This window comes from Saccostrea cucullata, unplaced genomic scaffold, assembly GCF_032062105.1.
Source record: "Saccostrea cucullata isolate Sc308-1 unplaced genomic scaffold, CSIRO_AGI_Scuc_v1 ctg7384, whole genome shotgun sequence".
In the NCBI taxonomy this organism is placed as follows: Eukaryota; Metazoa; Mollusca; class Bivalvia; order Ostreida; family Ostreidae; genus Saccostrea; species Saccostrea cuccullata.
In genome coordinates this window covers 4,752-18,469 of record NW_026927931.1, presented here as the reverse complement: position 1 = coordinate 18,469, position 13,718 = coordinate 4,752, and the positions used below count along the sequence as shown (strand labels likewise).

General features: G+C 30.8%; 1 protein-coding gene across 1 annotated transcript; it reads right to left on the bottom strand.

Moving 5' to 3' along the window:
• Window positions 1–215: 215 nt before the first annotated feature.
• LOC134275904 (plexin-B-like) lies at window positions 216–10,395 on the bottom strand (the record flags this gene model as incomplete). The annotated part of the gene is made up of 5 exons (XM_062758182.1): window positions 9,292–10,395; window positions 5,655–5,846; window positions 3,538–3,669; window positions 2,900–3,000; window positions 216–345 (listed from the first exon to the last, which is right to left on the bottom strand). Coding segments are annotated over exons 1-5 (1,638 nt in total), but the record flags the coding sequence as incomplete, so codon positions are not given.
• Between the last annotated feature and the right edge of the window lie 3,323 nt (window positions 10,396–13,718).

The window sequence follows — 13,718 nt, the reverse complement described above, 5'->3', positions numbered from 1 at the left end:
TTCGCAGCATCTGACTTTGGCTTATCAGACCATTGCACTTTACAACGTGTTTTATAGAAAACGAGGCATCGGACTTTGGCGTTCGTAAAGACAGCGAGCCATCGGGGTTGGTGAGACCTTTGGACTTTGGCGTCACCATCGCACTTTGGAATCTTATATATTTAAGGAGAAACAAAAATTGCTGTACACAACAAAATATAAAATTCAGCTCTTACAGTGATGTTTTGTGTGACGTGGAGCATTGGTGGGGAGACGTTAAGGATTTCGAGACATCTACTTTCTTGCTTTGGACTGTTCAACCATCGAATGTCTGTAGGGTTGTAGCAATCGCTTTTTAATGAGCATCTGCAAAGAAGGAAGTTGTTAATACCAACAAAATTATATATGCATAAAAAAAATTGTAAATAGAAATTTGATGTTTAATATATTCTGACAAACTCAGGTTTTATAAATTATGCACATGTGCATAGCAATGCATATTTCATGAGTATCTATTCATTAAATTAATAATGTATAATTACGTTTTTATTTCCATCACACTACAACAGCAGAATTATATAATTATCATTTTACATAATTAATCTGTAGTTAAGTGTATTGATTTTTAAATGACCAAAGAGGTCCAGAATTAGCCTCAGGGCTCTAATAATATTCTGGTCATGGTCATTTTGTATCCGTTAGTTTCAATGGTTTTTTGTGTTATCTAGCCCCATATGGGCGCCTAAATGTAACTGATCTGTGTAATGGTGATGTTAAAAAAACAACAAGACTGTTGATTCCGGTATGAAGAAGATGATATCTTTATTATGATGGAATCATTAAGTAAAAAAAAAACCTGTATTGAAATAACAAATTATAAATATTCAGCATAAAAACTATAAAGCCACTAATCAATATACATGAACAATCAGTATATTATATAGCTTTATCAGTATCAAGGGCAGATAATGCAATTAGATGCAAAATACACTATAAAATCTCCCACTTCTTTAATCAAAATATATTTATCATAAAATATTACAATAATTGTCATTTCAAACTATATGTTCATTATAAATTATTGTTCAGCATGAAAACATTATCATGCATACCATTCAATGGGAATGGGTCATATAAAACAGCATGTATAAGCTGCAAACACTACAGACAGCTGAAGGAATATCTCAACATCTACAAAGCAACAATAAACAACTTCGTACATATTTAAACTAATCATAAAATAATTTTTTCTTCAGAAAATTAGAAAAAAGTTTAACAGCAATGTATTTATAATATTTATACATAACTCTATAGCGACAGTCTCATTCTCACTATACATTACTAAAAAAGTGATTTAATGAACTAAGGGTCCTCCACACACCCACAGGTTATGCTCTCATATTATTGAGCATTACTTTTAACAAGCATATCAACCTTTAAAAACTGTCCAGGGATTAAAATGTAATTGATACTGATTTTTTAAAATAATTATTTCACAAGTTATAAGAAATTTTTCCCAGAGCATTTTCATACCTAGCACAACAAACTTTGTCTTATCCTTTCGTATATTTTTAAGCTCACAGAATAACCATTAAAAATTATTTTTATCTATGAACATATTTTTTACAGAAATTTATTTTATTTATAAAAAGTACATAAAAAAATTTTCTCTGAAATACATTTCGAGAAAAATCAATAAGGACTCCTTTTGTGGAGAAGAAACATTAATGAATTAGATTACATCAAAAAATTGAATTAAAATTAAATGCAGTGATGTAGAAAAAACATTTTCCAAATCTTTGGTTTCAAAGTTCCTTTTTAGAGTTATCTTTCATGTTGCCCGGGACTCAAAAACTTTGGCAAGTCTCCGCATACGTCACCATACTATATTTAGTAATTACTGGCCACTGAACTGGACAAATATAACAGAGGAAAACTAGAAACACACACTATTTTATTAATATTTATAAACAACAATGAGATAATGTATTATTGAAACGCACAAATTACTAGTAGTGTGCCGAAATTTCAACTATCAAAACAGACGCGGTTGATTAGCCTGAAAGGATAAATAATCTAAACGTTTTTCGTCATATCCACCGGTACCTGTTGTTTACGAATTATTATGTAACATAATCCAAGACGTCTGTTGTTCTTTTATTTAACAAAAAACCGCACATCTTTTTCCATCTGTCACTCCGTGATCAGATGCCATGTGTTCATTGTTTACAAACGGTGTTAGGTTAAATCGTTCTTACAGAAACTCGATCGAACCGGAAGTAAAAGTATTTTTTCTCTATATACGTCACAAGTCACATGGTGTGGAGGACCCTTAAGTGCAAAACTTACAAATTTCAATTTACAGTTTTCAATTTTCAATTTAATAAAATTAGAATCATATTACTAATTATAATGATAAAAAATACTTACCATTCAAGAGGCAAAAATCTGATTTGTAAAACTGAAAAAATTACACTTTCATCACCTTTGACAGCCAAGCTAGAATTACCACAAAAACACAAAGACATCTTGGAGGGAAAACATGAATCGATCGAAAAAATATGAGAAAACACTATAAAAAAAAACAATGAAACTAAAAGATACAAAATGACCATGGTTAGGATATAATTAGATCCCTGAGGCTAACTCTGGACCTCTCTGGAAAAGAATCATTTAAAAATCAATATACTTAACTACAGATTAAATGAATGATTATGTAATTCAGCCGCAGAATGGAGCTGCAAATAAAAACATGCATAATTAAATTAATGAATAGATGCACATGCAATATGCATTGCTTTACCCTTGTGCAAAATACATAAACCATGTAGCTGTCACAATACAATCATTTATAAACAAAATGGACAATTCATTTGACATGTCATAAAAATATCAGAAAATGTCATAATTTTGTACAAACCTGTGGCTTAGGACACACCATCCGCAATATGGGTCATTACTTAACAAACAGTCCCTACATTTCGCATACTGGGTACAGTTCTGAACTGGAATCTTGGCCACCTGAAATTAGTTTACTGTTCTTAAATATTTTCTATCAAAACTAAAGAATATTACTGTGGAATCATAAATATTCGTGGAGAACCAATGTTCTAGGATTTCACGGGTCACCCTTATCCACGAATATATATCCCCACGAACATTTTTTAAAACATGTTTATTTATTGAATCTTCTGTATATATGAGTTACCAACGAAATAACGTCCACACGAACCAACAAAATTTTGCTTACCCACGAACATTGGCCCCCACGAATAAAATTGATTCCACAGTATATGTGTACATATAATACTTTTTTATTTTAAAATTTATTTTTTTAATGCGATTTGATTGTACACATAGACAGTATACCTCTCATCAAGAAATCCATGCACTTTCGTTTGTTATTTTTTTTTTTATTTTAATAAGGACTACTAGTACATTGCTATGAAGATTAAAAAAAATTATTACAAGGTTTGCATTTTCTCCTGTTAATTGCAAAAAAATACATAATTGATGTTATAACAGCATGACTACTCTCAATCACCAAATTATTCTTACTTTTCTGTCACTCATGACGAAAAGATACATCTGGGAATCTTCAAACACCATATCCTGCTTTATTGCATGACCTTTGTCCACTACAATGGCGGAGTCATACAACTCTGCTGCCCTGGATGTTTTTAGAAACACCTACAAAAAGAGGGAAGTCTGACGCAGTGATCTTTAATGGATGTTTAAGGTTCATGTAATAATTCGTTCACTGGATCATTTCGTTGTGTTCACGGCAGGATTTTTCAACGGGCGCTTATTTAATTATTTGAAAATTACTTCTGGAATTCATTTGAAGCTGTACATTTTAAACAAGTTGGAGTGACATATCTTTTTTTCTAGAGGTCCCTTGTGATGTGATGGAAAGATTTCAAAGGGATTTTTTATTTCCTTTTTTTTCTATTGTACACTTAAAAAGTGTTTATGGGCCATATCAATAAAAAAATAGCTTGAAGGACGTGCCTGCTCGTACTTGAGCGACACTTGACAAATAAAGTTTAATTTAATTTTCCCAAATTCGGTTCTTTTTTTTCCTCTCTATTTCCGCTCTTTTTTCGTATTTGAAATCAGCTTACTCTATAAATCACCAAAGAGTGGAAAAATAATTATAATTTTTCGCTCATTTTTCTTTCAATGATTTACTTAACATTTTTGCATACAAAAATTGTTCAGATTGTAATTAAAATTGCATTTTTTGTAAAATGTAGCTCACCGATAAATCAAAAAGGCTACAGATAAAACAATTACTATTGATCATCCATTGTATAGACGTAAATAGGTTTTAGGTTAAGAAACCCACTTCACAACAACGTCACCTATTGACGCCTATAAATAGACAAGATGCATTATTACGGGTTAATTCTCAAAGAGTGATTTTTATGTTTAAATTTTTACGACATAAACCCTATAAACGAAAATTGTGCAATTAAAGAAAAAAGATTGAAACAAAGTTATCGTTTGCAGAACAATAAGCATTCTATTAACCATTAAGAACACTACGAGGGGGTATCAAAAATCAAAAAGTTCGTGGACTAGCGCTATCAAATTAAAACCGCTTTAGGTACATCAATGAATTTTGAAATAGCTAGTAAGCATAATCTTTTCTATCTATAGAATAAAACACAAAAAATCGTAAATTTTATTTTTTTTTATAAATTAGTAATGTTTTGGTAAGCAATGGTATGTACAGGCAGCGCAACATCGAAAACGACATTTTTCGACCTAAGTTTAATTGATAGAAAACTATTTTGATATGTACATTTGGCGTCCAAAAATTTCGTTGATTTAAGTATTCGATTGGAAATTTTATTGTTCCATAAAATATGGAATTTTTTACCTAATTCTGGAAGTTTCATGAAATTGTATTTTAAATTTACATGAAGTATCAAGTATCAAAATATTGCTTGAAAATGATGTAGAAAAGGGGAAGGGGTATTCTTATCCAACATTCTATAAAGTTTTGTCCTTAAAAAATGTTGGTATAGACCTAGGAAATGTTTAAACTGGCTACGGAGAAATAATATGCATCCAGAGTACTTGCTTTTTTTAATGCAAAATAGATTCAGAGAGAAAAGGAATGGACGATACGTTGATTTGAAGTCAGGGTGTGAAAAATCAATCACGTCAAAAACTGATGTTGATCATGTGTTGTAGATATAGAAGTCCAAAAATCGAAATATGCTGGCAGCATCAAGTGAGGATCTTTTATTCCCATTTATAAATCCATTTGCAATATGATATACATTAAAAGCCACTGTTCATGGCATTGTAAAATCATATAAACAAGACAGATTGAATCCTAACTCAGCTCCAAGGAATCTCATCAAAATAAGTGTATGGGGTAGAAGAAGCATACATTAGAAAACAATGACGTTGTCGGACGTCATAAAACTTAACGGCGACGGCGCCGGGTGTTGATATAATGTCGTTTTTATTTTATAATAATTTGAGAAATAATGAACGTATCAAGCTGATAACCCCTTGTATATCAATAGTCGAGGTAAAAAATAAAATTTCAGACATATGTATTGCAATTTTTAACTAATATGCTTTTGTTTATAATTTTCAAATCCAATTATGCTGAAAAAACATTCAGTTGTTCGGTTTACTTAACAAGTGCATGTTACCTTTTTGATATGTCCATCAAATGTACCAAGAAAAGCTACAGTGTGGTCTCCTGTTGTAGTGACAGCCAAAGATTCCGGGTTGTCTTCTGTTGCTGGAAACTGGATGACCGGGGTTGAAACTACTGGAGTTTTCCCATCAATTATCAAATTAAGGGTACTTGAGCAGAGCAACTCATCATCAGTAAATATAGACTAAAAAATTAAAACAAAAAACAATGAAATAAAAGACACTACAGAGTCTGCTTTATTTGTACTAAACATGTATCTATGTTTTACTGACTAAAAACAATGAAATCTAAAAATATTTACCCAGTGGAAAAGATGAAATCTGCTGATCTCTAAACTTTAACCTCTCTCTCTCTTTCTCTCTCTCTCTCTCTCTCTCAAAAAAAAAATTAAAGAATACTCACATCTATTCCTTTGAATTCCGATTTATGTTTATAATGCTGCATGTTGTGTGAATTAAAAATGAAATAAATAAAAAAAATTACCATGTTTGTAAAAAGGGATGACGTCAGCTTTTCACACATAATTTTTCTTATGTTGATCCAGTTTATGTGACTTTTTTTAACTGAAGCCAGCTAATTTTAGATAGTTTTATGTTTTAAGGATTCCAAAAAAACTTGTTTAGAGTCAGTATTTCAAAATCCTGTGGTCTATATAATGACTTTTCATTTCATCTTATTTTGGCTGACATGTTCCATACTAATTAAAAAGTCTCTTCTGCAAATTTTGATTATGAAATGTTTTGTCTATCAGTAAGTAATTTGAGCAGGTCGGCTTTGCCTGTCTACAGAAGACAGCTCATACTCTCTCTACACCCATGATTATACCTCTGGATGTTATGATGGTTCGTGTTTTTGACTGTTCACAAATTTTGTATGATATATATATATATACATGTATATATACATACAGATATATATATCTGATATGTATATCATATCACATGTATATCATATATGTATATCATATCTGATATGATATATATAGTAGATATATATATACTATGACATTCTACTCTGTTCACAATCCTTATTTTTCCTTATAGGAGAAAATGAAAATACGACACTCATATAATAATTGGAGATATATCAAAACGCTGATTGGCATGTGAAAGGATTCTATGTACAAATGTATATTTAATCATAAAATCCAAAGAGCAAGAGCTACTTCTTTATTTGGCCCTGAGAAATTCTGAAAAATCAAAACCGCTCAGTTCAGGTTGAAAATGCAGTATTCATAACTTGGAGTGTTGGTGACTAGGTATCTATTAATTGTAACGTAATTTCCCATCTAGTCAATATTATGTCATCAAATGCGTCATTTTCCTCATATCCTGTAAATTCTTTTGAAAATGACCTACAGTTGAAGCATTTTAAAAAAAAAAAAAACCTCTGATCCAAAATATGCAAATACATAAAGAAACGTTTCTGAAGATCAAAAAACTTTTTTATATCGTAGGCTGTGCTCATATTTTAATTCTTTTCTGAAGGTAATCAAATATGCATGTCATGTTTTCTGCAAATTTCAAGAACATTGCAATTTCTCAAACTTGTTTTCCAATATCTGGATTCTTGAAACGAAATTTTATTATAGAAAATGAAAGAACTATGTGTCTAATTTATTTTGATATGTGAAATGGGAAAGAGAGTGATAGTTAATTGATATAAGTACAGGGCCATTTTATGCATAAGATGGCTCATGCTCTTTAAGTAACAAAACTCAAATTTTTAACTAAAATTTCGAAATTGTTCATTTTCCTCTTTAGCTTTGTAAAACGGAGAAATATAAAAATGTTCTTTGCCACAGGAATCAAAGGGTTCATTGCATGGCGTGTTTCTTATGGTTAGATTTTTAATCTGTTACTTATGCACGCGAACACGGTCGAACAATTACGAAAAGCCAATTAATATATTTTAAATCTGATTAAACCAAAATTGAACTCTTAAAAGAAATTTATTTCAAATTATTTTCTAATGTAAATTTTGTCTCCATTATTGTACATCAATAATAGGCGCTAAACTTTGATCAGATGAACTGTAAAACTCCATCTGTGCACCTTGTTTAATTGTGATTGTTATTACGTTACAATCATTATGTATAACGTTGACTACATAACGTCACGAGAATGACTTCATAATTTAACTTGTTTACAATTTCATGCCATTTTCATGCCATTGTATTCCAGATGAGCCCACAGGGCAGATGTGTTTTAGATAAAATTTTGGTTTTGTTATTTAAATTTGGATTCTATTTTATTCCTATACCAAAGAAAAATAATTTTATTGATTATATAATTATATGTAAATACTTGAATACAATCATGTTTTTGAAAACAAGATATTACATTTGACAAGAATAAAAATATAAATTTGGTCGAAAGCCTCCCAGACTAATGAGAGTAAATAATATGCTGAACTCTGACATTCAACATAGATATCATATGACATAAAGCTTGACTTTATTTCATTATTGAATCTTTAAGGAATTGATATCAGTTTATGTGACCACTATTCATCACCTAGTTTCATTGTGAGAAGCTAGAAAACAAGGGCTATTCGAGACACTGCAATAAAAATGAAGGGTAAAAAACAGTAAACTAGTGTAAATCAAACGCTACATCAAAGCTGTTGTAAAATTTGCTAAAATCCATAATAAATATTCAATGAAATATTTACGGCAATCAATGTCTTTTTTACAGACATTTGAGTAGGTGCATTTCAATGAACAAAAAATTATAATGGTCATCAAATATGGGTACCGTCCTTGGTGACAAGGGATAATAACAACCAAAGTACTGTTTGCAAAAATTGAACAAATACTCACTGATGATTTATGAATGCCTTTAAGGCACCTATCAAATTTGAAAGACATAATTTTGGAAATTGTTCAGACTTTTAAAAAAATGTAATTAAAAGAAAAATATTTCAGTGAAATCCTTACAAACGTAAGATTAAATCATTGTTTCTTTCCGAGCACCGAGGATATTATTTATTGAATAGCCCTCGTAGTTCAGCTCGTCTGTATGTGAATAAAATTAAAGAAAATGTTCCCCCGTTTCATGGCTATATTTATGTTATTGGTAATTCCGCAAAAAGTGTAGTTTTAAAACATCGTTCCATGAATGAATCAATTATCTCACACTACTAATATAGGTACACTGAAATTGCTTTAAAGTTCAGTGAGCAAAAACATCATTTTAGTTATCACAGCTGTTGGGATTACCAATCTTTGATTTATACTGTTGTTCATTTAACCACCAGTTATTGTGTTAATTGTGTCACAAAAACTACTATTTTAACTTGCGCGACGTAATCAAAATTGTCTTGAACTAACTTATGGAATGGCTTTCATAAACAAGATCAATTAGGGTTTAAATAAATGCGTATTCTTTTTTTTTAATTCGGACTCTCGTTTTTTAAAGACATGGTGAATGGTACTATTCTTAGCAATAAAAAGTCTAAGACTTTCCACAATTAATTTTTTTTATATTATAATTACATGAGTGAAAAACTCTCGAGAGGACTTAAAACATTTTAACAAATCGAATTGAATCAGGTTTAAAAAAGCAATCAAATATGGCATGAAATATCACAGCTACTCTTAATAAAACAAATCTTTTTACGGTCCTTACCAGGTCTATTTTTGTGCATTTTAATCCATTTTTGTACTTTAATTTGGCTGCATACTCCGTGCTTCCATTAAGACACTTCTTTACATTACTAAGGACTGTCTTTGTCACTTCTGGCATACTAAACAGACATAAAGCTGAACTTTTGTCTTCACCATGACTGAAAAGTCCGACCATTACATCATCTGCTGACGTCATGTAATGGAACTGTTTCTGAAGGTATTTCAATAGTATCAGACCAGGTTTAAATATTTGTGCAGCCTTCAAAATGTTGAAAGTTTTGCTATTTGATTTGCAAATTAATGGTATTTCCAAAAACGTTTTTAATAGGTCATCCCTCCTACACATATGAACAATTTTAGAGTAGTGTGTTGTATCATCTGGATTCTGTTCATTGAATAAGATGTAGCTATATATTCCTGAAGCAAATCCATTTATATATAATATCAAACCCGGTTTCACATATTTATTGTCCATTTCATATGCAATTTTTCCAAGAAGTGAAAAATTGAAAAGTCGAGTGCTAACAAGGGGATGGGATCGTCTAAGATTAAATTCTAAGGAATTTTTTGACTTATCAAACCTTGTTAATTCGGTTGCTACATAAATCATTTCCATCGCTTTAGCATCACTATTCTGTCCTTGAGCAATAAATGCAATATTGTTCACATCGATTTCATTGGAAGCCACGGCTGTATTTCCAAAAAATAAAACTTCTGTGATGTTCTTTACATTCCTAATTTCACATTTCCCTTGGAATAGACTTCCGCATATCACAAGCATATCGGAATGAATCAATAAAATTTTATTGTGATTGTCCATCGGTGACAATTCAGACAACGACGAACAAGTCATCAAATTCATTCCACACTTTCTAGAGTCATTATGGGGACCAGTGATTGCCGGAATTCCTAAGTTTAAATCAAGGTCGAGTTGATAAATTATGTTTGTGGCTCCAATGAACAAGCTGTCATTGCTCAGAACCATGTGACTTAGACTTCCGTTGCCGTCACCTGTGAATAGTTGCACAATATTTATGGAAGTGGAGCCACTCCACATTACACAAAAAAAGAACCAATGGATCATTCTCCCCGTTTATTTCGCTTGTCAAACCTGTAACAAGGTGAAAAAGAAACATCTGATTAAACTATTAATCACATTATTTTTATATGTATTTTTTATAAAATTCATTGTTTAAAGGACACATATTCGTTAATTGTCCCCCGTTTTCGCGAAAGCGAGGGGACATTAAATCTCATTCGTCCTTCAGTCTGCCGGTTTGTCAGTCAGTCTGTCTGTCCATCAAGAAAACTTTAACCCTGCTCACAACGTTTGATTGACTATCATATTTTACATGAAATTGTGTATTCTTTGTGAAAAGAACTTTCTTTGAATACCATCAAATTTGACCTTTTGACCATGACCTTGGAGTTTGACCCACCTTTAAAATAATTCCAAACTTTTACTTTGGCCATAACCTGTGTTAGGTAGAGACTAGGACTTTCATATTCCACATATGTATTGTGTATGGCAAGACCTTTCATTGGATACCAATAACTTTGACCTTTTGACCTTGACCTTGGAGATTTTCGTACTTATTAAAAAATAACCTTGACCATAACTTTTGAACAGGAAAGGCTATGAATTTCGTACTTCATGTATGTAATCTTTGTGATAAGACCTTTTATTGGATACAAACAACTTTGACCTTCTGACCTTGACCTTAGAGTTTTACATTTCTTTTTAAAATTTTGTTCATAACTATAGAACGGTAAGGGCTAGGGTTTTCAAACTTTACAAATGTGATACTTGTGGCACTACCTTTCTTAAGAAATTATCAACTTTGACCCTTTGACCTTGGATTTTGACATACCTCTCAAAAACTTATCCTTGATCATAACTTTTGAACAGGTGGTGCTAAGGCTTTTATATTTCACAAAAGCATTTCTTGTTAGATGGCCCTAATTTGGGTACCAATATATTTCATTTGCATTTTAGAAAAGTTTAATCTTTGATATTTTGCCATGCGGGGTCAACAGTGTTTCACTTCTTTTTAAGGTTTTTCCACCCTCGCAAATTTAATGGTTCAAAGAACAAAATCAGCATCTATCTTCATATAATTTAGTTTAAATTTACCAATGATAGCAAAAATGTATAGGTCACCATATTAGTCAAAATGAGAGACAAAAATAAACAAAAGTTTATGTCTACATGATCATGACAAAATTGTGCAAAGTATGTAAACGGCATTATAAAAAAACTAGTTCAAATGCATAATTCTGATGTTGAAAGTTCCGAAATACATGTTATTTATAAGAAACTTTTGTATTTTGAATATCAGTGAAACTATTTTACATTAGATGTACAATAAAGAAAATGTCTGAGTGAAGATACCTGAGGATTTATTGCCCTAGTCAACATTTTTTCAAGATTGAATAATCAATTAAATATTGGAAAATGTATTTTTTAAATTCTTTTTATTAACAACAATTATCATTACACCTATTGAAAAGAATTCTTTCAAAAGTATTGTTTATTTGGATATGAATTTGAATTAATGACAGTTTCTGCAAAACATTATGACATCATAGCAGGGTGGAATTACCCTAAATTTTGATTGAAAAGAGAAAGGGCTTTCATATTTAACATATGCATTACCTGTGATAAAAATAAGATTTGACACCACATGAACGAAAGCCCAGAAGGCTCATTCGAGATTCGAGTTTCGAAATACGAGATTCAAAATTCGAGATTCAAATTGGAGTTTCGAAATTCAAGATCCAAACTAACCAATCAAAAGCGGGTTCAAAATTTGATTACTCCCCTTTGTAATGATTTTACTACCAAGAAATCGTTGAATATATTTATAAAAAATGGGTCATTTTCTAAATTGATAATGAAAAAAAAAATATGTATTCAAACGAAAAAAAAATTATTTTTTTTATTACATTTTGAAAAATACATATTAAATAATCTGACTTTTCTCATTAAATAAAATAGTAAATACGTATATTATATTATATCGTTGACTTGCCGAACAAGTAGATCGACTATTTTCTTTTTCAGATCATTGCTGAGGGAGAATATTATATTTGATTATAATTAGATATGAAATACTATGAATCGTCTCTACATTGCACAGTAGTTCAAGGGTATATATTTCATTACATTTATAAACGGTACATTTGTGCAGTGAGACTTGACTGCTGGATCGTACTGTAGCGTTATAAGGTTTCACGAGTATATTTAAGCCTTCGGTTATAACGATATGGTCAGAGACTTAAATATAAAACCATAACGCTATAGGTCTGCATCTAATTTAGACTCATCTGCTATTTAATATAAAATAAAATAAATGCCGCATTTATTTTAGTTCATATTGCCAATCTGTATTGTATATATATAATTTCTAATAGATTCAAGAAATCCTTTAGATGAATATAAGTTATTTAATACTTCATTTTCATGCATTTCCTTTATCAGGAAAACCAACGCCATTTTTTTTTATCAATACTATGTCGCCTTTCAAGTTTTACAAAGTAACATTTTAAGTGTGTTTTGAAAAATGGACAGGTGGGGTGTGTAGGAGTGGGGTTATTGCTAATCTTAAGACACTTTACACTTATTTATTACTTTATTAATATGTCATCAACCCTTTAAACAAAGTAGACAATACAAAAATATATGTACTCCTGATATATGTATTCTAATCAATATTTAAGAAGCCATAATATAAATTGAAGTATATCTTGCTGATTAAGGATCCAATGATTATTCAAATTTCCTTCTAATTTATATAACACTTTTCTTGCATTGTAATTAAATCAAATGACTCATTTGGGATTTCGTACAATATGCCATCAAAAAATGAGATCCCACATACAGAGACACCGAAAGCGGGGGACCAAATTCTTTGAATTTGTTTGTAAAGCATTAAAATTTATTACATTTGCCATGTTAGAAGAAAATTTAAGACACAACGGGGCGATATAAAAAAAGGAGGCGGGAGCATTATAAGAAAAATATCAACAACTTAATATTACCTGAAAAAAAATCTTTGACGAACCAATCAAAAATGGAATGCTCCCAATTCCAAATTTTACTCTTTTTTATCTTAAAGAGGAATCGTTTCCAACGGAAAACCTTTCTGTTATTCTTAGGTTTCTTTTCCAGTTTTTTTTCTTTTTTTCTTATAGATTTGTGCACGCGATTTCTCGGAAACAGCTTTCTCGATTTTCATGAAACGGTCAGGTCTGATAGAACATGAAAAAATCTAGAATATAAATATTTTTTTTTATTTTAATTTTAATTTTCCGGTTTTCGAGATTTTTGCTTTTTCGTGAATTTTCGAGGTTTAGTTTGTCCGCGGGTTTTCTCGAAAATGGCTTATATAAGACAGAAACTTGAGATGTTCAGTGATAATAGAAGAA